Consider the following 23,937-nt stretch of genomic DNA (forward strand, 5'->3'; position numbering starts at 1 on the left):
GGCGCGGGGAGAGCGAGTGACCGCGGGGTGCGGGCGCGGGGAGCGGCCGGGGTCCCGGAGCTGTGGCCTGGAGCGCGATGCCGAGTCTGGGAGCGGGCGGGGGACCCCGAGGGGAAGGGGACCCAGGTGGGGTCTTGGAGAGGGTGGGGGACCGCGAGGGGGAGGGGACCCAGGTGGGGGTCTTGGAGCGGGTGGGGCACCCCGAGGGGGAGGGGACCCAGGTGGGGTCTTGGAGCGGGTGGGGGACCGGGAGGGGGAGGGGACCCAGGTGGGGGTCTTGGAGCGGGCGGGGGACCCCGAGGGGGAGGGGACCCAGGTGGGGGTCTTGGAGCGGGCGGGGGACCCCGAGGGGGAGGGGACCCAGGTGGGGTCTTAGAGAGGGTGGGGGACCGCGAGGGGGAGGGGACCCAGGTGGGGGTCTTGGAGCGGGCGGGGGACCCCGAGGGGGAGGGGACCCAGGTGGGGTCTTGGAGCGGGTGGGGCACCCCGAGGGGGAGGGGACCCAGGTGGGGTCTTGGAGCGGGTGGGGGACCGGGAGGGGGAGGGGACCCAGGTGGGGGTCTTGGAGCGGGCGGGGGACCCCGAGGGGGAGGGGACCCAGGTGGGGTCTTGGAGCGGGTGGGGCACCCCGAGGGGGAGGGGACCCAGGTGGGGTCTTGGAGCGGGTGGGGGACCCCGAGGGGGAGGGGACCCAGGTGGGGGTCTTGGAGCGGGTGGGGGACCCCGAGCGCGAGTGAGTTTTGGACGCCCGGCTCTGGGGCCTCGCGCGCTCGCCTGGCGGTGGGCGGACAGACGGACGACCGCGGGGCCCCGGGAGGGGGCCGTCGCCTCCCCCCCCTCCCCCCGCGTAGGCGGCGGCCTCGCCTCGCTCGCTCCTCCCGACGTCAGCAGCAGCCGCCGGAGCCGGAGGGAGCGGTTTAATTGGCAGGATTTTGGGTTAAGGACAGATGTGGCTTCGCGGGGTTTGGAGGCAGGGCGCGCGGGGGCGGGGAGGGGAGCGGGGAGGACGGGCTGGGAGAGGCCCCGCTGGGCGCCCCGGAGAGAGCCGCAGAGGCCGGGGTGGGCGAGCGAGCCGCGGACGCCGGGGGCCCCACGCGGCTGGGGAGGCGCAGGCGGCCGGGAGGGGGCGCCGGCGGGCCGGCTCCTGCCCTCCGAGCTCCGGCCGGGACCACCCTCCACCCTCCACCCCGGCGGGCGGCCGCCTTGCGGCCTTGGGGACAGGGATTCATTTAATTTCATTACTGGGGCTGTGGGTGCACTGTCCGTCCACTCCCAGGCCAGGTTGGTGTCACCCTGGAAGTTCTCTCCTGGCAGCTTCAGAAACCCCAGGGAATGTGCCCCCTGCCGGGACCCCCCTACCCCCCAGCTGACTTCAGGCAGGCAGCCCAGCAGCCCCATGGGTCCCCCTCTGGGCCACACGGGGCGCAGCCCATTTCTTCTGTGAACTTCACTCAGGGACGGATGGTGATTTTCCAGATGGGCTCCCTGGGCTCCGAGAGGCGAAGTGACTGCCCCCCGCCAGTGACAGGCCGCTGCTGGATGCAGAGGTCCAGCCCAGAAAGTCACCCTTTTTCCACTCCTCAGGGCCAAACCTGGCATTGATGGTGGCTGTAATTTCATCAGGCCTCCAATGCACAGTGTTGTGGTGGCCTCGGAGCCTTCTGGAACTGCATCCAGTGGATCTGTGGGGTGGGTGGTGATGGCTCTGCAGATTCCTCAGGCTCCTTGAGCGCATCGCTCCACCCCTGGACCAGCAGTGGCCGTGCGGGACGCTGCCACCTGCATGCAGGCAGGGGCTTTGTGACCCAAGGGAAGAGGCCTTGTCTCCAGGAGAGCTCACCTCCCCACTGCCCTCGCATCCTGGAATGTTGTGAAGTCTGGAAACAGGATGGTGAAGTCACCATCTGGGAGTTATCCAGCCCTCTTCCCTCATTCCCCCAAATGGGGAAACTGAGGCCCAAGAGTCTGTGAGCCTGGAATGACCAGGACCATTGTGGGATGTGGATGGTGCCTGCCCTGTCTCCTTATTTCAGCATCAAGGCGGCTGGGTTTTACTACAAAGTGGGGAGCAAGATTCATTTTCCGTGTACCCCAGCCTTCTTTCTAGCTCTTGCTGCCCGTCACCTCGTGCTCTCTCTGCTCCCCTAGGACCTGACTTCACTACCTAAGTGCCTAGCTTGTGGGCAGCACCCTCACCCACACACCTGTGTTCACAGGGGTCTTTCCAAAGACCTTACCTGTAACAGGTAAGCTGTAACGTAGTATCTTTAGACCCAACAAGGGTGGGCCTGGGGGACCTGAGTGACCTTGGTCCAGGCCACATCACTCTTTGGGCCTCAGTATCTCCATCTGTAGAATGGGCAGGGAGGACATTCAGAGGTTTCTGGGCACCTTTCTGGCTCTGACAGCCCAGGACTGTCCACAGTAGGAGGAGCAGCTGGGACCTTTGTCCTGTGGGCCAGGGTCCAGCTGCTTCCTTTCCTTGGGCAGGAGTAGAGGGGGTGATGGGGACAAACAGCAGAGAAAAGGCAAAGCTCTCTGGCCCCAGGGGAAGTATTTGTTACACATTTTCTCCTGTGCCCTGAGCCTCCTGGTTCTCCGCTACCCTCTGGGGAGCTGAACCTGGCAGAGAGGGAGGAAATGAAAAGCTTGGTATGGAATGCTCCCCGCCCGACCCCAGCGTGGCCCAGGTGCCCTGGCCTGGTGGGAGCTGGCACACAGGAGATGCAGAGAGTGAACCAGTGGGGCAGTGTCTCCAAGAGAGACCTGGCCCTAGGGTTGGGTGCAGGTGGGTTTGGATCCCACCAGTTTCTAGCTGGGAGACCTTGAGCAGATTAATTAATGTCTCTGAATTTGGGTTTTCTCATCTGAAACACCAGAAGGCTACTTGATAGAGTTGTGAGGAGCCAGTGATGATGCATCAATGGAAAGACCTTAGAATCATGTCTGACTCTCCAACTTATAACTCCTGATTATTTTTTATTAAAGATAAAGGAGGTTTGGCTCACCTTCTAGGTGTGCACTTCAGCCTACATTTAATGAGCATCAGGGCAGTTTCAGGCACTTCAGAAGCCTGGTCTCTGCTCTCAGATTGCTTATAGTCTGATGGAGGAGATGCGTGGCCCTCAAATGCCACCTACAAGTGCTAGTAACAGCCATTACCTGGAGTACAAAGAACTGTGGGAGACATCCAGTCTGCCCTGGGGGTACAGGTCAGGGAAGGCTTCCTGGGGGAGGCGGGCCACACACTGAGCTCTTGGTAAACATCCAACTTGGCAGAGAAAACGTGGCAAGGAAATGAACTGCTTGTTTGAGGGGACACTTGGAATCCAGTCCCTGCTCCTCTGTCACCTGTCAGAGTAGCATCCTCCCCACCCTGACGCTCCGTTTTCCTTAATATTGCATTTTTCTGCCTTGCCACCTTTTGCCTTAATGTGTATCTCCTTGCTTTTGTGTTTCTCATCTGTTTCTCTCCACTAGAACATCGGCCCCATGAGTGTAGCATTACGGGTGTAGTTGTGCTCCCTGCTCCCCCAAATCATATGTTGAACCTTTTCAAAAATTATTTATTTATTCATGAAAGACACAGAGCGAGGGGACACAAGCAGAGGGAGGAGCGGCTCCCTGCGGGGATCCTGATGTGGGACTCAATCCCAGGACCCGGGAATCACGACCTGAAGTCAAAAGCAGAGGCTCAACTACTGAGTCACCCAGGTGCCCCCATATGTTGAACTCTTAACCCCTAACACTTAGAATGTGACCATATTTGGAGTTAGGATCTTTCCAGTGAAAATCAAGTTAAAATGAGATTATCGTGATGGTCCCTGATCCTGATAGGACTGGGGTCCTTGTAAAAAGAGGGAATTTGGAGACATTCGTGTCCCAGCACAAAGGCCACGTGAAGACTGGGGTCTGCTGCCCAAGCCAAGGAAGCCCCAGCAGCTGGGAGAGGGCCCTGGAACAGACCCTTTCCTTGCAGTGCGCAGAGGAACCAACCCTGCCCACACCTTGATCTTGGACTTCCAGCATCCAGAACAGGAGACCCTGTGTTTCCTGGCCAGTGGCCCTTTGCTGTGTGCGCAGCCCTAGCCCAGCGGCCCAGATGGAGGCTCTTGCATCCTGTGGACTCGGTCTGGAGTCACCAGGCGGCGCCAGCCACAGTTCTTGAATGGACTGCACTTGCTTGCAGCGAGGTGCTGTGACGAGGGCCACATTCTGGGTGACAGCACACACAGAGTGGGAGACCTGCAGAGGCAGGGCCAGCGTGTGGAGCAAACGGGGGGGGGGGGCGTCTGGTGTCTTCAATCCCTCTCAAGTCTCACCTGCTCGCTTTCTGTTCTTTCCCGGAGTGGCAATCTTTCCTCTGATACAAACCCATCTTTCTCCTGCCCAGGGCGCAGAGCTCGTGGGATTTGGGGGGCATCTCAGATCTCCCTGCGGGGGAGCAGGGGGGAGCGCTGTCTTCAGACCGATTGTTGGGTGCCCACAGAATCCTAAGGCAGGTGCCATTGGAGCTGCACAAGGGTCGTCTCAGAGAGTGCACAGTCTGATGGAGGAGACAGAGCCCTATTTGGAAAACCCCTGGTCAGACAGAGGAGATAAGATCTGTGCCCCTGAAGAGCCTCCCGTCTGATGAGGGCTGCACAGTCCTGTCCTGGGAGACACCAGCAAGTACGGTTGGGAGCTCCCAGGCCGATGGAGAGAGACCCGCGTGCGTGTGTACACTAGTAAGTGTCCCGGAAGAAGCCGCTGCCAGGAGGAGGCCTGGGAAGGCTTCCTGAAGGAGGTGGGCTCTCCCCGAGTCTGGAGAAGGAGGCGGTGCTAATAGGGTGGCTAGGAGGAGAAGTGGGCAGGGCAGGGGAGGCCCAAGTAGTCAGCTCCTTTCCCGTTCCAGGGGAGCTAGCCCAGTGCCTGGACTCACGGGTGACTACGTGACCGGCACCGCCTTTCAGTGGGCTTCCTAGCCATCACGAATCACCCATTTTTAGCAGGGAAAAAAGGCTGTTGACAGGGGACAGGAATAGCTTCTGAAGCCTCCCTTCATCCCTGCCGCTGAGCTCCCCTCCCAAATGTCTCTGCAGGCCCAGGCCTGGAAGGCAGTGCATGCCCGCAGCGCCCTCTGCTGGGAGGCCCCAGAACAGCACCGCGGGCTCTGCGCCCCTGGGGGTTCCCGCTCTGTGGCCGCCCCAGACTCTAAGCCAGGAGGGAAGAATTGGCGGGACCTGGGCCAGTGTCTGGGAGGGCCCATATCTGCGACCTGCAAGGTCTTAGAGCTTGAGGGTAGTGTAGACGGTGGTCAGCTCCGCTTGGAGGGGCTGAGGGAGCCATCGTAGACAACTCCCCGCACCCATCCCGGATCTTACGGGAAGTTCAGGAGCCCTGAGGATCCGGGCTAGGAGAGGACCTTCTCCCAACAGGTGACCTGTGTCTCATTATATCAAAGAGGATGTGTCCCTTTCTTTCTCCAAACCCTGGATCTGGGGGTGGCTAGACTTCGAGTGGGTGGTCTGGATGCTTCCAGGAGGGATTCATGATTGGGAGATTCTGAGTGATGCTCAGATGAGAAGGAGGGTAGCTGCTGCTGGGTGACAGGATGAGACAGCTGGGCAGAGCTAGGCTAGGAGGCTAGGACTCAACATACTCTTTTCTCCCCATTTCAGACGTGGATAAAGATGAATTAAGCCTAAGGGAGCTCCGGTTTCCCAGGAGGCAGTAGTGCCTTGGAGGAAACTGGCAACCACACGACAAGAGGACCTAGGAGACCCAGAGACCTGAACCCCTGGTCTCCCTTCATTCTCTCCTTCCACAGAGTTCCTGGAGAGAAGCTACCGGTCCTAAGTCTTGCTTTCCTGAGTATGCTTTGCATAGCTCCGGAGGGGCTAGGAGACCCTTATTGCTGCCCCAGCAGGACACACACACACACAGGTACACACACAAACTGGCTTTTACACAGTGTACAACTGGAGAAAACAAAGAAGCAGTTTTCTTCTAAAGTTGGAGGGCAGGCCTGCTTATAGGTCAGTGAGGTGCTAAAGGGCCTTCAGGTCCCCCAGCAGCCTAGAGTCGTGGTGGCAGGTCAGAGAAAGGGCTCATTGTCTCAGCAATGGCCTGTGACCCAGCTGAAAGTCATCTGCGAGGACCGTGCCTGAGAGCAATATTTCTGTTGGCCTTGTTGGTCTCAGCCTGTTGGCTCTCCAAATGGTTCCTATTAGGGGCTGTTAGCACATCACAGCAATGTTTTTGGCCTACTGGGAATTCCCGTCTAGTCACCTGTTCTCCCTGAAGGCTGCATAGGGACGACCGAAGTAAGCAAAATAAGGTAAGCCACTAAAAGATTTCCAAATGACTTAGGTTTGCTTTTGGGGGCAGTTTGTGTGGGTTCTGAGACAAAATGGCAGCTGGTGATGATTTCCAAATAAATATATTTTGTGACCGCTGATTGCTTCGGAGGGAAACCTGAAGTATGGGAGGCAGCTGTGCAGAGCCATGGTGGCAGGCTGTACCCCCACAGCTGGTTCGGTCCCTGGTGCACGTGGGCTGGACACCTGCCAATACCTGTACTTCTTTGACTGGTGGCTTTCTCTAGCTGCAGAAGTGAGCCCAGCTGGGGCACCTGTGGCGGGCCAGAAGTGCCCAGGAGCGAATGCTGTTTCTTAGGAGTGACCCTCCACGAGTGACTGAGTGCAGCTGGAACACACACCTCATTCCTTCTCCATGAGCTTGGATATATGCATCTCCTCTGGTTTCCAGTGGGATGAAAGTCCGCACTCCTAGCAGTAACCTGCTTATAACATTCCCACTATGGTGTCCTCTGCGTTGCTATTTTACTTCCTCACTTACCTAAGGCTGTTTCCTGGAATCACCCAAATACACTCTTTGCACTGAATCCTTATCTCAAGCTCTGCTTCTGAGAGAGGGGGGGCTCTTCCATGACCAACTTGCTCCGATTTTCCTGAGAGTGTTCCAATTTTAAGAGTCAAGGTCCCACATCCTGAGACCGCCCCGCACCGCAGTCCCTGGCAAACAGGGACGATTGGTCACCCGAGGGGTGATCCCGAACCAAGACAGATGTGACCATACAGCAAGGCAAACAGATCACTGAAGCACTAGCTTGAGAGCCAAGTATTGGTTTTGAGAACAAAAGAGCAGACGCAAGTATAATTTTGTGGTATTATCAGGTTCATTCGTTCTTATGAGCTAAACGCCTCTAAGAGAGCAGTAGCCACCAATTACAAAGAAGCTATTCCTTTGAAAACAGACATGGTCATACAGCCCCAGGGCGTGGTTTGCTAGTTATTAGGGTTAGAAGATGACTGGCATCCAGGACTTCCACAGTGTTCTGCACGAGTGGCTGCTGGAAAAAGGCGACGGGTGTTCTAAGAACAAGAAGTGTCACAGGCACTGTGGGGACATCACAGGTGAGCGGGCAAGGGGATAGGCGGCACGTTGTAGGCACTTAAGGCTCCGAGGGGGACAAGCACCGGCCATGCCACTTGAGCCAAAGCCACCTGGGCAAATAGTGAAACTACACCACGAGTGTCGCCACATTCGACCACATTGAGGCGAGGCGCTTTGCCTTGGGAAGCGGCTGTAAGCTCAAGACAGCTGGCTCCGAGCCGAGGAGGTTTGCAGCATGAACAGAAGGAACCCCACTTTGTCAGGTGGTGCCATTCAGAGGTCAAGGCCAACAGGCCAGGGGGAGGGCCCTGGGTGAAGGCGCAGGTCAGGGAGCTCCATTATAGGGGGTTGGGAGCCTGGCTGGGAGCTGCTGCCAAGCTCCTGACCTTAGGATGCTTCTCTGCAGATCAGATTATCCAGCTGCAAAATGCCACACACGCCCCTGCCCTGGTTATTTTTGTTCTGGCGCTGTGGAGCATGCTCCAGCTGAGGAATGCGCCCATGGGGGGCGGGGGGGCTTGATTTCCCTAGTCCTTGCTAGATTGATGGAAAAAAATCTCTCAAATGCCAATGGCAGTGAACACGCAAGCCGTCGCTGGTGTAGCAATGCTCTTCTCTCTCCTTTCCCAGGGCACTAGGGTGCAGAATGCATTCGTGTCTGGGGACCACTCGGAGAGGCTGCAATCCGCAAGTAATGAAAAGCAGCATTTGCATCCTGCGACAGCAGGTGCTTGGGTCACCGGGTTCTAGTGGGGCAGGTGAGTGGGGAGGCCGGTCGCCAGGCCTGGCTGCACACAGATCAAGGGGAGACCTCTTTCCCCACTTCCTCTCACTAGGGGTCCCCGGCCAGAAGGTCCCCCTCCTAGAGAGCAGATGAACCCCGGCCACCACTCCCCCACCCCCCAAGCAGGTACCCCATTCATCCATCACAGCACCAGAGGACGGTGGATGTCCTCTGTCCACAGGCCGGGGAAGGATGGCTAGCCGGAAGCTGAAGCTTATTTTCAAATCCAGGGCAAGTCAGCCTACGTGTGGGGCCCAGTTTTTCCCGGATCTGGAGTTGATCTCAGCCGCGGGGGCCCGGAGGGAGGACTCTGCCCTGTGTGTGGCCAGGGGCCTGGGCCCTTGGGACACTTTGGGGCAGGGACTCCCCACCACAGGCCCTCCAGCCAGGCTCCCACGCTGCCTCCATTTCGGCCTCACCGTCCCTGTCCCCGTCCTCGTCCTCGTGCAGCTCTAGCACGCCCCCAGTGTCAGACAGCTCAGGGGCTGGCCTCTAGTGCAAACCACGGCCAGACAGCACAGGCTGAGGCCACACCTACACACGGCAGGACCCTGGGTCGGGGATGTGGCAGGTCAAGGCATACCCGCCCCTCTGCCCAGGAGTGGGGGGACGGTTCATGGAGCAGACATTCTTCAGGTGCTGCTCACCCAGCTCCAAAAGGACAGGAACACCAGCCTGGTCACCATGCTGCCCCCCTGTGCCCGGCATCCAGGAGGCTCTCCATAAAGAAGGCTTTTTGAGCATCAGCGCCTGAGAAGATCCCTAAGGGAAATCTAGACCAGTGTTTTCCCAACTGAAAGATGGGCGGGGGTGGGGGGCGGGGAGGGGGGGCGGGGGGGCGGGGAGAAGCAACCTTCTGAATCACCTCATTGGAGGCTGACAATACATATTTACATATTCATGCCTCTGAGTCCGTCTTGACCTAAAGAAATCTGTTTTCCTTGTGTTTCCCAACATATTTGCCTGCCGGACAGTTTCTCATGAATTGCTAATTCACACAGCAACCGAGGAATCTTGTTGGAAACGCCGATTGGGTGTAACCTCATGCTACAGAAGATGAAACAGGGCCCAGAGAAAGCAAGCAACTTGCCAGAGGTCACACAGCACACTGGTGGAGTCTCGACCTGCACTGAAAGTCCCCGGCTCTGCCCAGTGCTCCTCCCACTGGGGGCCAGCCTTTGCTGACAGTGCCATTAGGCACCTGTACTCTCCTGATTCTCCAGCCAGGCAGGGCATAAATGTTTTTTTGCATGACCTAGAGAGCAAAGGCTAGTTTAGCAAAACAAAACAAAACAAACAAACAAACAAACAAACAAACAAAAAACCCCCCAGATAATTCCAAGTGAATCCCAATTGCAGGAGCAATGCTTCCCTTCTTGAGACTTTCTGGAACCACTTCAGCTTCAAATGCGTGTGATAATTACCTAAGGTTCTTATCTTCTCCTTAGAGCTAGTCCCTTCTGCTCTGGGCTTGGCAATCCTGGAGGCCGTTTCCGGAGACTACGCGTCGTCTCGATACCTCCGAAGGTCTTTCAAAAATGCGTCTTATCCAGATGTCCCCCAGGGCTCTTGGGCTATTTGATATCAATGAAGATTTTTGTTCCTCTGCCCCCCTTGGGTGCTAGGCAGGGGAGCTGGGGGTGCAGAGGTCAGCGATTTGCTTGGGCAGTCAGAACTGCCCTGATTTCCAGCAGCTGCGGCTGGAGCAGGATCCGGGGGGATTCCCTGGAGAAGGGGGTTTGTACACCCACCACCTCACTGGGTTCTCCGTTACTCCTTCCAGTTCCACGCTGGGCCACCTTGACCCTGCTCGTTGCCCACAGTGAGGGTGGAGGCCTAGAATCGGGTGACTTGAGAGGCTGGATGGCCCAGTCCGACCACATCATGTAAGAGGAGAGAGGCCCAGAAAGCACAAGCAGTTGGTTCAAGGTCACATAGACAGTGAGTGCGAGTCCATGGTCACTAAGAGGTTAACATCTCAGAGGCAGAGAATCTGGGAATATTTGAGCCTAGAAGCCTCCCAGCTCCAGTGCACCCAGCACCCAGCAAGGGGAAGCCGCTTGCCCAAACCAGTGCCCGGCGTTCCCACTCTCGGCCCAACAGCTACTTCCATTAATGGTGGGCCAAGGAGGGGATGTCACACCCGCCCCTCTCCCTACCCTGACGCTTGGGCTACTGGCTACACAGCTGCAGAAGTGTTACTTTTGCACGGGAAGGTGTGTCGGGAGATGCCAAGGCTGTCCTCACACCTGCTTGAGGCCTTGAGCAAGACAGCCTACAACCCTTATCCCTCCCAGTGATGCTGATTTTATGCCAACAGCCCAGACTGTCATCCTGCCCTGCCTGGGGTCGTGGTGGCCAGGGTGCTGGTGACTGCCCCACTGGGTTCCTCCCCAGAGGGTGATTCTAAAGCAGAACAGTCAGCCAAGCAGCAGACAGGACTTTATATGAAGTCTCCAGCCCCTTCCCGTCCCTTGGGGATGGATCACCGGGTTCCCGGAGCCTCAGAGCAGGACCCGTGTGGAGAGAGCCCCTCCTGGGAGATTTTGCGGGGTAGCAGGAGGGCAGGGCAGGGCTCCGCATCCAGGGTGCAGGCTGTGCGGGGGGCAGGGCATCACATGCTGTCGGGCCTGCCTCTTCTCTACGTGGAGGGTGTCCTGCTGGAGCCGCTCTCCCCCTCAGTCCCTGCTGGCTGAAGACCGGGCATTTCTTGAGTCTTCGTGAGGCTGGGACGCGTGCCAGAGCCCACAGCCCTTCCACAGGTCAGTTTGCACCGCGGGGACCTCCAGATCTCCCTGCAGGGGGGCGACATCTGTGGGGGCTTTGTGCCAGGGCCCTGGGGCCCAAGGGACCACTTGGTGAAGAGACGTTAAGGCCTTGGAGAGCGGGGGTGTGCGGGTTCAGACTGAGGTCCCAAGCCGCTGGATTTCCAGAGGAGTCTTCAGGGCAGAGACGGCTGGGTGCCAGCCCCCAGGGAAGCTGAGGCTGCCCCTGTCACCAGGGGGTGTTACAGGAGGGCCTGAGAGAGGGAAGCCCCCAGGGGCTCTCTGCTGTACAATTCAAGGGTCCTTCATCTCTGAATAAATTGCCCTCCCAGCTGAAGCGGCTGCCCCCAGATGTGCTGCAGCCGGGTGCTGGTTCTGTTGCAAAGAGGCCCCCCAGGACCCCAGAATGCAGCCGAGGCAGGGGCCGCTTGAGCCCCTCAGAGTAAGCAGCGTTCGCCTTGCACAATTCCTGAAAGTGGGCAAATTATTTCAGGTGTTGCCTGGTTTCTCCAGCGGCTTTGCGACCATGTCTCTTCTTTTTGGACTATTTTTGCCCAGACTGAAGCTTAGTTTTAACATCTCAGCTTGCAGGGTGTCCCCCCGACCCCCCCGTTCCTCCCCGCCTCCTCTTCTTAAACAGAGTCTGCGAACTAAAATATACTAAGGGCTTCCAAAGGCCCCCGAGTGACTCTGTAACATGTTGGGAAGGGTGGCTCTCCAGTTGGTTTGTAAGTGGGGTTTCGGGGGGCCGGACCATCAGGGTGGAGACGAGGCAGCAGGTGGAGGTGGTCTCCTGCGCCCAGACGCAAGCTCGCAGGTCTGGTTACTAGCAGTCTTGGGGTTTGCTCATCCACCCTTTTATTTGAGGGGGGCTTTACCCACGGGACCCTCCTCCAGAGAGAACTTGGGTCCAAACTGTATGTTCTCTCTCCCCGCCCCTCGGCCGCCTGGACGTCCTGCTGAGAGGAACCTTTGGAGCTTCTAGAGATCTAGTCCAACTCCTTTACCTCACGCACTAATTTTACAGGTGGGGAGACTGAGGGCCAGACGGGGGGGTAAGGGCTGGCCTAAAATTGCACAGCTAGTTGGTAGCAAAGTTGGGATTGAACTCAGGCCTCCTGACTGCCAGTCCAGGGCTCTTTCTAGCAACCAGTATATTGGCTACTGCTTCCAAAGCTCCCCCCGCCAGGCTGCAATGTCCCCTCCCTCTCCTCCCTCCCTGCCACTACACATAATTCGGGTTATAGCAGAGCATATTGAACTCCAGGTTCTCGTCCCAGTGCCGCAGGAGCACAAACAGCTGCCGGGCAGCCGCCTTGAGCGTACCCCGCGTGCGGCCCTCGGGCACCTCCTGCTGCTCCAGCCACGAGTTGGCTTTGGCGGCCACCAGCTCCCACTCAACAAAGTAGGAGGCCGAGCTGTGCTCCAGCCACGCCAGCGCCACCACCGTGGCCCACAGCTTCCCTGTGTGTTCTATGACAGCCCTGGGTTCCCAGCCCGGCTTGCCCTCTGCCAGAGGCTCCGGGGAGAAGCCGTCACAGGAGGGGTGCCGGGCCGAGAGGCTGGTGCACAGCTGGGGACTTGGGGTCTTAGACTCAGGCTGGCGGGCGGTGAGGGGCACTCGGTGGCAGGTGAAGGGCGAGGTCCACTTGAGCTTCTCCATGGGGATGTGGATGGCCTCGCAGAAGGCTTGGTTGAGCAGGAAGGCTCCGGAGGCCAGCTGCAGAGACACCTGTGTGTGGGGAAGCCCCTCAGTGGGCCTCAAACCTTTTAGCCTGTGGAGCCCCAGGCCATACAAAAGCCTGAGTCCACACAGCCCACCCAGGCATGCCCTCCGCCCCAGCCTGCCCCTCCTGCCTGGGCGATCTGCGGGAGACCCAGGCCAACTGCGCATCTCTGAGTTTACCCCACGGGCACTGCAGACCGATCAAGCCCAACCCAACATCTTCACCCCAAACCTGCCTCTTGTCCTGTGCAGGTGGGCCCTGCTCAGCCACTGGGGCTGCCCACTCCCATCCAGCAGACCCTGAACGGCTCGCTCCCCTGCACCTCCCTCCACATCGATCAGTTTTCCAGTCCCAACAGGTGTACTTTCTACCCATCTCTGCTGCCCACCAGCTGCCGCCCCCTGTTGTCCCTGCCTCCACTTTTTTCCCCTGCCCCCCTTTCCCACTCCTTCTCTCTCCTGCATTTGGGGGGTCTTTGTAAGGCACAGACCATGGCACTCTTTGGAGGCCGTCAGTTCAGTGACTTCAAGTTTCTCATAGAATCAGTGATTTCCAGAGCACTGGCTGGTCCTGGACTCTCCCCCCTGAGCCCCCTGCCCCCCAAGCTCTCTCCTCTCTACACTGCCGGCCACGACTCCTCACCCTTCAGGTGTTGGTCTGACCGTCGCACTCTTCAGGCAGTCAGGCTTCATGCCTCCCTGACATCAAGCCTGGAGTAGGTGTCCCCCGGCGGCCACATCTCCCCCACCAAACCTGACCTCTGCTCTCACAGTGCCCAAGGATCAGGATTGCCTGCTTCCTCGGCCATGGCCCCACTGGACACTTGGTGCCATCAGCTCAGGGACTGTTCATCCAGTTCAAGGTTGTCTCCCAGGGTCTAGCACTGTGCCTGGCTCAGCAAATATTTAATGCAGGCACAGTGCTCTGCTGCCCAAGATATCTGGAAATTCAAAGTGACACCATGCCTTGGGCACACAGGGACTGGGGCTGTGTCGTGCAGCTCACACCTCTCCCAGCACCCGCTGATCCCCAAGCCCTGCTGGGCCTCATATGTGGTGGAGCCAGGCCCGCTTGCTCTTTAGTTCAGAGACACCCACTCCAGACCTAGGCTTCTCACCCTGCCACAGCATGCTGGGGTGTCTGCGGAGCCACCTGCTAAACATGGTGCATGTCCCCGGGGTGTTAATTTTACTCACTTGTGAGCTATTTCAAGGCTTATTTTTATGTATTGGAAAATAAACACACATAGATGGTAGAGTAGAATGCAAAATTCCTGTGGATTTTTAAAGCAAAGATAGCAGATTGCAAAGAATATTCGTGATGCTGGCGCAGGCTTCTAGCAACACTCTTGGGCCTGGGCCCTTGCCCTGCTGGCTACGTGGGCAGGAAGGTCTAGATCTTCTTCCCTTTGTGAAGGGGGAGGGGTGGGCAGGAGGCTCACGGGAAGGTCCCTCGGAGAGTGTTGGGGCCTGAGGCCTGGGGTCTGGGGCACTCACCAGCGGGACGTAGTCGAAGCTCTGGCTCCCCGGGGTTGACTCTGGAGCCTTAGTCAGTGGCTTGCTCAGGAAGCCCTTGGCTGCTCGACTCAGCAGCCGAGACTTGTTCAGATTGAGCCTGTGTGGGTGGAACCGGGGAAGAGTGGCCACAGCTGCCCCCGTGGGCATCCCTGCTCATCCCATCCCACCCCCCCGGCACCCACTTGGCCACCTCTGAAAGTCAGGGCCAGAAGGCCTGTGACAGATGGCCTCCTCCAACCTCCTCGTTTGACTGTTGGGGAAACTGAGGCCCGGGAAGGTGGGGAGGCTTGCATGTCCCGAGTCATTCAGTAAGTTACAGGGATCGCTCCGGGAAAGCAGGTGGTGGTATAGCCTGCCTCGGGTGGGGAGCCCACGTACCTGGATCCAAAGAGAGTCTCTGAGGCCTTCAAGGAAGAAAGGGTATTGGTGGCCAGACTGCGCAGGGGACCTGGAGAGCCAGAGAATGACAGTTGGGGCCTGACAATGACGCTGTCCCACTGTTCTCCGCCCAGCGGGGAAACTGAGACCCGAGAGGGGCAGGGGCCTGCCTACATCCCTAGGGTCGGAGCTAACCGTGAGGCTGCGGGGCTGCTTTGACCTGTGCCGCGGGGAAGGGTGAACTGTCTGCCCATGTGTAAGCAACAGGCCTCCAAGTTTCCTTGGCTGGCGGCCGCTGGGTCTTCTGGAAGGCTGCCCGTGGGGGTGATGACAGCTTCACATCAGCCCCCCTCGTCCCTGAGCGGGGACAATGAGTTTCCTTCCCTGGCACATCGCTTGCTGGAGGCTTGAAGCAGGGTGAGGTGGTGTAAGGGCCCTCAGCTGGGAGTCGGGAGGTCTGATTGTCACTAACTTGCTGTGTGACCTTGGGCAAGTCACTTCACCTTTCTGAGTCTCAGTTTCCACGTCTTTAGATTAAGGATACCTTATGAATCTCACAGAAGGATGTTCGGAGGAATAAATGAACCACTGAGGACTCTGTTGGGCTAAGACTCTCTCCTGGCCCAAGGATGGATCACCGCCACCATCTCAGTGAAGGACGGAGTCGGCCGCCTGCCCACTCACCTTCAGGAGCAGCATACTTGTCGCGGCCCGGGGACGTGGTCTCGCCAAAGGGTGCCGTGGGGCTTTCCTCCACATCTACGACACACGAAGCCAGTGAGGCCCGAGCTCCCCGGCCCTCCCTTTCTTTCCTTTTGTTCCCCCAAAGAGAGGGAGGGTCCGAGTTCATATGAGCTGGGGGGCGGGCTGCGAGAGCGAGGTCGGGGTCTGCACTCCTGCTTACGAGGGCCTTCATCTGCCAAAGATTGAACGCCATGGCTCCACCAGAAGAGTCAGGTAGGCCTGGGTTTGAATCCCAACTCCCCCATCCACCAGCGGCTGTGTGACCCCGGGAAAGTGACCCCCTTTATAAGTTTAGATTGGAAACCAGGGATACGAGTAGGTCTCTCACAGCGTCGTTGTAGGGTTAGGGGAGATCATGCACACAGAGTACTTAGTGCCTGGCCCGATGTCAGTGCTCCCCAAGGCCCTGAGCTGCAGAGCCAGCTGGGACGTGGGAGCAGGTCAGGGGCCAGAGGGTGCGGGGAGAGGCGGGCATCAGCTCACTAGGTCTGTGCCTCACTGAGGGGCTCGTGCCAGCTCTCTGGGAGCCACCGTAACACGGCACCGACGTGTCAGAGGGCTCTGAGCAAACTGCACATGGTTTGTTCAACGTGCAGAATTGGGGTGATCATCCTCACGATTATCACTTCCAGGGCTAGGCCCTGATGGGCAATATACCACAAGGGAAGAGTGCAAAATATGGAAAAGGCTTCCTGCGCAAATGTTGATCGAAGCCTTCGTCTCCCCCGAGACTATCAGTGGCTCTGTGACGGCCCAGAAGCTCTGTTTGTCGCCGGGGGCTGGGGCGCAGGGCCACCGCGAATTAGGGACTGAACGCAGAGCCACTGAGGCAGCCGGGAGGCCAGTAGTGAACCTCATGGGCTCTGGAGCCAGGCACGGCCCCGGGTTCAGGTCTTGGCTCTACCGCGTATCTGCTGTGTGACAGTGAGTTAAGTCACTTAACACCTCTCTGGGCCTCGCTTTCCTCATCCACTGTGTCAGATGGTTGTGAGGAGTCACGGATGATTGGAACTGCGCCCAGCGCAGAGAAAACCCACAGGACGTGTTAGCTCTTATCATCCTTGGGGACCGAAAAGGCTTGGGGTAGAATAAGAGTTTAGAAATCACATACACTTGGGTGTGAATCAGAGGTCAGTTGAAAAGAAAGGATTTGGGGCGCTTGGGTGACTCAGTCAGTTAAGGGTCTGACTGTTGGTTTTGGGTCTGGTCATGATCTCAGAGTCGTGGGATGAGGCTCTGGCTTAGTGGGGAGTCTGCTCAGGATTCTCATTCTCTCCTTCTGCCCCTCCCCACCCTGAAAATAAATAAATCAATCTTTAAAAACATTGGGATTTGTGATTTTGATGGAAGCCATGGGCCACCAAGAACTGAGCCATGCAGAAATGAAAAGGGAGACAGAAATTTCTTCCAGACTGGAAGCCCAGCTTGGCTCAGGGGTTCCAGCAGTAGCCTTCCCCGCCTTAGTCTGGGAGGCTCTGAGGGACCAAAGAAGTGGCTGTGCTTTTAAATTCTGGACTCACACGTTCTTCTACCCCTCACACACTTCTTTACCCCATCCATGTCTGTGAGAACTTTCGAGGCCCCCCCCAAGTAAAAAATTATGAGCTGGGTGTCTGGCCTAGTGGCCAGGTAGGACTTCTCATGTCTTTCCCAAGCGCAGAAGAAGGCAAGAGGCCCTCACGGAACATGAGAGGGCAGGAAGGGAGGGGTTAGGACTGGTGCAGCAGTTAGGCTGTCTTTGGTGGGACCGAAAGGCACGCACACATTCAGGACACAGAGGGTTAAAGCTATCCCGAGAATGAGTGCCAGGCCACAAAAGGGTCCAGTCCTAGAGGCCTCAGGACCCAAGCTATAAGCACAATGAAATCAGGCAAAGGCAGAAAGGAAGCTTTGGGAATCCTGAGAGAAGCAGATGGTGGGACCCAAGCAGATGGAACTGCCTCTTTGCTCCTCGATTTTCCCCTTGTTTATTAGGTTTCTTGGCATTTGGTGCTGGGGAGGACTCAAGAGATCCGAGTCAGGGAACAGCCCCTGGGGTTGGCAGACTTTGAATGCGGAGAGGCGGAGGGAGGGTGTGGGGGCGCGGGCTCCCTCCTGGCAGCGCTAACGGTGGCATTTTGGGGTCACGCTGAGCCTCAGAGAGCCCGGGAGGCCTGGCCTCGTCCTGGCCCTGCAAGGGCCCGGAGTGCAGACTCAGAGCCTGGCTTCCAGGGGACCTTGGACACCAACCGGGGCCCAAGCTTCAGAACACGCCCGAGGCAGCTCTTACAGAGGTTCTGGAATTTGCCATCTCCCGCTGCCGAGTCTTCCCCAAGCAGGGTCTGAGACCGTCCGAAGCCAGCAGCGGGGCCCCTCCACTGGCGGGTCAGGACCTGAGAGTTGACCATCCGCCACGCAGCACCTTCAGGAGGACAAGGAGGAGGGGTCAGATGGGTACAGTCATGTCAGTCCTTTGTCCCTCCGCCAGGGCTGGCAGGAAGGAGTCTGCCTGCAGTCGGTCACTTGTCCAGAGGCAGAACAACTTCGTACGAGGTGCGACCATGAGCTTTGGAGCCCCAAAGACCTGGGGCTCATCCCCATCTCTTAGGAGCTGGATGGGGTGCTAGCTACTCTGTGCCTCAGTTCCCTCATCTGGAAAATGAAGATAAGTACATGCTATTGCTGTACCTGAGATAATGCTCAGGAAGCAGCAGTGTTTTCTAGTTAGTTAAAAGGCTGGTTTTCTCTGGAACATCCCATTTTCCTTCTCTTCTAGTTTGTGGTCTCAGAGACTGAGATCCCCTCCCACAGGGCAGGTCCCTGAAGTCCTAGGGCCTCACCAACGGGGGAGGGGATGAATAAAGAGAGATGAAGCTCTGGCACCCTCAAGTGTGTTTTGGGGAACCCCACTCTTGGAGAACACTGGGATGTAAACTATTCCTTAAAAAAAAAAAACAAAAAACAAAACAAACGAAGAGTTCTAAGGAGAGGTAAGTTTGGAAGAAGCTGCAAACTCCAGTCGGTTCTCTGAGCCTCCTGATGTATACTAACATACTAAAGGCTCTGACAAGTTCTGCAATCAAGAAAAGTGTTGCGCTTCATTTAACCCAGTGGTTCCTAAACGTATCTCCTAAGCTGGGATGTCCTAGTTTTGTGCTGAATGGCTGTGCGCAGGACATGGAACTAGGGTTCGGGTTTCCTGGAACACACTTTAGGAAGTACTGATCTGGGTCTTACGGAGCTGTGGGACTTAGGTTAAGACATAGGCCTGACCCTTCCAGGCTGTGGGCTATAGACACAAGGAGGGCGGTGGGAGATGGGCGGGGAGAAAGAGACATCCTGAATGTCATTCGGGATGACAAAGCCCAGTGAATGAGAATGCCCAGTGGAGCAACAGTCTGGGCTGCTGGCCAGAGCCTGAAATGAAAGCAACCCGCAGAGGGAACGGGTCGTTGATTATTTTGGTTCCACAGATAAAAACAGCAGGGGGAGGAGGGAGACAGGAGGACGGAGGAGAGGCACATTTTGTTTTCAACCATTCTTTTAGGAGGTCTGCTAAAAAAACAAAAAGGAAAGAAAAAAAAAGGAGCTGCAGAGGATATGGCAATATGTAATTCAGGAAAGAAAAAGTACTTCTAGTTTCTGCACCTAGGAAAAGTATCGCCCCAAAAAACTTGAAATGTTCTCCAAAGGGAGAGTCTTTCCTTGCCTACAAGCCCGGCAGCGTTTGGAAAGACAAGCGGCCTGCAGTGTTGGTGAAAGCAGACCCTGGGAACCACCTCTGGGGCAGGGCCCTTTTGGCAAAATATTTGCCAATTGTAAATGAGCGGGCCTTTTGGTAGGCAATCTTACTTCTGAGAGTTAATTAACCCCTAGGACATAAGCAGACAGGGGCATAACCATGTTCTTTGCACCATAATTTACAATAATCAAAAGGGAGAATAAATTCAAGGTCTAGTGACAGGGAGGCTGGTGGAATTGGTTTGGATAAACCTTGAGAGGCAGTGGGAAGAATGCGGGGGGGGGGGGACACAGACTCCGGAGGGGGCCACGGGATTCAAGGCCTGGCTCTGCCCCTCACTGCTGGGTGACCTCGGGCAAGTAACTTACCTCCCCTCCACCTCTATCTTCCCATCTGTAAAATGGGGGTAATGATAGCATCCACTTTGCAGAGCCGTTTTGGGGATTAAGTCATTTGATAGAGATAAAGTGCTTTGGAACACTGTCTCATTGATGGTGAAATCAGAAAACACCACAGCTATTAAGGTGTTGGTAGACCTTGACCTTCATGGAAAGATCTTTTCCACACCCCTGGGTTGTAAAACATAGCACATATTGGTATAATCCAATCCATGAAAAATGATCTTTTGATTTCTCGACATGTAGATATTCATAGAGAGAAGTCTGGAAGGATGGTCACACCAAGGAGGTGACTCGTGCTCATTTCTGGATGCCTGCCAATTCCAGGCACTTTTATTTATTTTATGTCTTTCTGTATTTTGGAATTTCCTACAGAGGACACACACGTTGTCCCAATTGAAAAAATACAATAAAGTCACATTCATTTGGTGGGGAAAAGGGGGGTGGGGTCCCTTTTCATTGCCTTCTGCAGAGCTGCGGGATGGGGATTCATGTACCCAGCACCCTATGGGGACGGAATCATCGGCCAGAGGCCTTTTTGCTTCTAAGCCATTCCTTGTACCCTTCTCTGCGGGTCTGTGCTCCTTTGTGTCCCAGTTCCCCTCTGCCAGCCAAGGTAGGGGGAGCCATTTGGCCCTCAAAAGTGCCTATCTGCCTTACCAGAGTTGGGGTACCCCACCACGGTGGGCAGGTAGCGGCTTTTGCTCATGTCCACAGGCACAAAGGCTGTATACTTGCTGATGACGTTGCAGGCTTTGCTGGTGTGCACAGCGTTTACCTGGTAGCGGCGGCTGGACCCTGCGGAGGGAGAAGCTGGGGGTCAGTGTAGGGCCTCGCTGACACAGAAATTGGGCAAGCGGAAAGAAGGGCTAGACCAGTAGTCCCCATCTTTGAGATTACATAAAAGCCCTTAAGATCAAGGGGTTTGCCCACTTGCCAATTAAGGACATCAGCCCCTGCCCCCAAGATTATTAACCTCCATCATCACTTCATAAGATAAGGACGTTTTACTTTATTTATTTATTTATTTATTTATTTATTTATTTATTTATAAGAGAGAGTGACAGCAAGAGTGAGAGAAAGAGAGAGATCCCTAGTGGGGGGTGGGGGGGAGGAGCAGAGGGAGAGGGAGAAGCAGATCACCCGCTGAGCAAGAAGCCTGACAGGGGTCTTGACCCTGGGACTCTGAGATCATGACCTGAGCTGAAGGCAGATGCTTAACTGCCTAACCGACTGAGCCACCCGGTTGCCCCTAAAATAAGAATATTTTAATATAAATGAGCTAAGACATCTAGGACAAAAAGACAGTTACACCCCTTAAGTAACTTGAGTGTTATGAAAAACGTCCTCTAGGGGCCCCTGGTGGCTCAGCCAGTGGAGCATGCTGCCTTTGGTCTTGAGGTTGTGAGTTCGAGCCCCACATTGGGTGTAGAGATTACTTAAAAATAAAATCTTAAAAAAAAACCCAAAACCTCTATGCCACCTTTATGTGTTCTCTATTTTCATTTTGCAGCTATCTGATAGAAACATTGCTGCAGGGCAGCCCAAGTGGCTCAGTGGCTTAGCGCTGCCTTCAGCCTGGGGAATGATCCTGGAGACCCGGGATCGAGTCCCACATCAGGCTCCCTGCATGGAGCCTGCTTCTCCCTCTGCCTGTGTCTCTGCATCTCTCTCTCTGTGTCTCTAAAAATAAATAAAATGTTTTTTTTAAAAAAAGAAAACAAGAAAACACTGCTGCAGGATTTCACAGATCCCCTGGCTGAGTGGGGACCACTGGTCCGGCCCACTGGGACAATCTTGCAGAGAAGATTGAAAACCTGAGCGGGAGAGTGGAGAACACAGGGTCACACAGAGTTAGTAATGGTCCTGGGATCAGAACTTAGGATGATCTGACCCCAAAGCCCAAGCTCTTCCCTCGGAACAGGTGAGCAGTCTCTGTGGTTCACTGCCTCCAGAGGGCTGTGTGAGGAGCCAAGGAGGTGAAGGAGGTACAAGGGCTTTGTAAACTGTAAGGTGAGGTGCTCATTGAAAAAAAAAAGTATTATACAGAAGTACAAATAATGTAAAATATAAGCAATATGTTATTATATAAACGTAGCACAAACTTAGGACAAATAGTTGTCTCTATACTTATACCAATCTATTTTCCAACTGTGCACCATTGTGATCTCAGGAGTCACTGTCTTAGGAAAAGAAAGTTTGCCCCCAATGTTATAGGATTTCTTGGATCCCTGTATTTTTTAAAAGATTATTTACTTATTTATTTGACACACAGAGAAAATGCACAAGTAGACGGAGCAGCAGAGGGAGAGGGAGAAGCCCGTTCTTGGCAGAGCAGGGAGGCCCCTCCACAGGGGGATCCATCCCAGGACGCTGCGATCGTGACATAAGCTGAAGGCAGACGCTTGACCTACTGAGCCATCCACGTGCCCCTTGAACCCCTGTATTTAACAGCACTTAGGACAAATGCACTCAATGGATTGTGTGTATGGTTATTTGATTCTTGTCAGCTTCCCTGCTAGTCCGCGTCATAAGTTAGGGTGGGAATTGTGATGGTCACTGCACCGTTCAGCCTCGAACCTGGCCCCAAATGATCCAAAATCGATAAATGGTATTGATGAGTGCGTGGACCAACTGGGTCTAGTGGGTTCCTAAGAAGGTGTGGTCCCCAGGGAGCAGGTCCCCTGGGATTAGGGCTGGCCCCATTGTTCTGTCTCTGGAGCCCTACAGGGGGCGCTGTAAAGAGAAGCCCAGGGAAGTGAGAAGGAATGCGGGACAGCAGCAGAGGGGAAAAAGGAAAAAGAGGAGAGGACAGATCACCGGATCGCGGGTCGGGGTGGGAGCGCTGGAGGAGCTCAGGGCTGGCGCGGGAGGCGGCTGGGGGCTGGGGGCTGATCAAGGAAGGGATGGAGCCCTGGAGAGAGAGTGTGTGTGTGTGTGTGTGTGTGTGTGTGTGTAGGGGGAGGTGGAAGGTGCGCAAAGGGGAGGCACCAGGAGGCAGCGGTGGGAGAGGAGCGGTGGAGCATCAGACAATGGCAAGGCTGTGGGAAGAAGGAAGTTGCTGAAGCCAGGGGAGGAGAGATCACAGGTGGGGGGCCTGGAGGGGGATGGGGCCTTTGGCGGGGTGGGAGGTGGGGACGGGACCCCGGGGCGGGGAGAAGGGAGCGACGTGGTGGGAGGAGTGGGACGGGGCGTTGGGCGGGGCTGCGAGGAGGGGGCGGGGCCCGGAACAGGGGAGGGGCGGGGCCCAGGGAGGAGTGGGAAGGGCCTGGGGCGGGGCTGTGAGGAGGGGGCGGGGCCCAGGGAGGAGTGGGAAGGGCCTGGGGCGGGGCTGTGAGGAGGGGGCGGGGCCCAGGGAGGAGGGGGATGGGCTTGGGGCGGGGCTGTGAGGAGGGGGCGGGGCCCAGGGAGGAGGGGGATGGGCCTGGGGCGGGGCTGTGAGGAGGGGGCGGGGCCCAGGGAGGAGTGGGAAGGGCCTGGGGCGGGGCTGTGAGGAGGGGGCGGGGCCCAGGGAGGAGTGGGAAGGGCCTGGGGCGGGGCTGTGAGGAGGGGGCGGGGCCCAGGGAGGAGTGGGATGGGCCTGGGGCGGGGCTGTGAGGGGGGCGGGGCCCAGGGAGGAGTGGGATGGGCCTGGGGCGGGGCTGTGAGGAGGGGGCGGGGCCAAGGGAGGAGGGGGATGGGCCTGGGGCGGGGCTGTGGGGAGGGGGCGTGGCCAAGGAGGAGGGGGATGGGCCGGTGGGGGGGGCTGTGGGGAGGGGCTCCGGGAGGCGGTCGGGAAGATGCTGGCAGGCAGGCCAGGGAGCTCACCTTGCTCGATCTCGCCCTCGCGCTCCGCCAGCTGCTCAAAGTCCCGGATGATAGCGCGGGCCGCCAGGTGGTGGAAGGTCTCGCTCCACAGGTCGGCGTCGTGTGCCCGTCCCCGCTCCGGGCCGGGGGGCCCCAACTCAAAGGTCACTTCCCACTGCAAACGTTGGCTGTCGCGCAAGCCCTTGACCACGGCCTTGCCCAGCACCGGGCCTGGGGTGGGCGGCCTGCCGGGGTTGATGGGCTCCTCGGTCTCAGCCCCGGCGGGGGGCTCCCAGTCCGAGGACGTCTCCGTCTCGTAAGTGGAAGGGTGATGGGACGGCTCTGCGGGCAGAGGGACAACCAGGCCGTGCTCTGAGCTGGGGCACAGAGGGTCAACCCCCAGGGACGTCGTTCCTCCCTAGGGCGCAGACATCCCAAGCAAATCCAGTCTTCTGCCCCCACCCTCCACCTCAAGGAACACAGGAATCCTTCCCTAGGGCAACTGGATGGTATGCACCTGTCCCCCAAATGGGACAGACCCACCTACCAGGAATCCAGTACCTGGTGGCCAGATAGGGTGGGGTGGGGACACTTGGGCAGGGAAGAGTGCAGCCACGAGGACATCTGGGAGCCTCACAGCCAGCCCAAGGGCCAGATTGAGGAGGGAAAAGTGGGATTGGAGAAGTTCTCTGGCAGGGATGAGCAACAGCCTCTCCATC

The 23,937-nt window shown here is 57.1% G+C and overlaps 1 protein-coding gene and 1 long non-coding RNA gene across 8 annotated transcripts in view; one reads left to right on the forward strand and one right to left on the reverse strand.

The window, feature by feature from the left end:
• The window catches only part of LOC144314789 (uncharacterized), a 122,989-nt gene that overhangs the window by 97,261 nt on the left and 1,791 nt on the right, over nucleotides 1–23,937 (forward strand). Inside the window, exons 5-9 of the long non-coding RNA XR_013380638.1 lie at nucleotides 5,810–5,925; nucleotides 8,029–8,156; nucleotides 9,157–10,944; nucleotides 15,103–22,520; nucleotides 23,271–23,534. This is a non-coding gene — a long non-coding RNA (uncharacterized LOC144314789). The remainder of the gene's footprint in view (nucleotides 1–5,809; nucleotides 5,926–8,028; nucleotides 8,157–9,156; nucleotides 10,945–15,102; nucleotides 22,521–23,270; nucleotides 23,535–23,937) is intronic.
• VWA5B1 (von Willebrand factor A domain containing 5B1) overlaps nucleotides 11,789–23,937 on the reverse strand; it is a 48,059-nt gene continuing 35,910 nt past the window's right edge. For 5 of the 7 annotated variants that reach the window (XM_077899333.1, XM_077899336.1, XM_077899335.1 and 2 more), the window contains 7 exons: nucleotides 23,240–23,560; nucleotides 20,093–20,230; nucleotides 17,583–17,714; nucleotides 15,254–15,328; nucleotides 14,570–14,639; nucleotides 14,171–14,288; nucleotides 11,789–12,679 (listed from right to left, as the gene is read on the reverse strand). In XM_077899333.1, the coding sequence (XP_077755459.1) occupies nucleotides 12,173–12,679; nucleotides 14,171–14,288; nucleotides 14,570–14,639; nucleotides 15,254–15,328; nucleotides 17,583–17,714; nucleotides 20,093–20,230; nucleotides 23,240–23,560 (1,361 nt within the window). In that variant the 3' untranslated portion in view covers nucleotides 11,789–12,172. Of the gene's footprint in view, nucleotides 12,680–13,932; nucleotides 14,081–14,170; nucleotides 14,289–14,569; nucleotides 14,640–15,253; nucleotides 15,329–17,582; nucleotides 17,715–19,407; nucleotides 19,604–20,092; nucleotides 20,231–23,239; nucleotides 23,561–23,937 lie in introns of those variants that run through there. The other 2 variants (XM_077899339.1, XM_077899340.1) reach the window with 2 other exon arrangements.

Source organism: Canis aureus, chromosome 5 (assembly GCF_053574225.1).
Source record: "Canis aureus isolate CA01 chromosome 5, VMU_Caureus_v.1.0, whole genome shotgun sequence".
Lineage (NCBI taxonomy): Eukaryota > Metazoa > Chordata > Mammalia > Carnivora > Canidae > Canis > Canis aureus.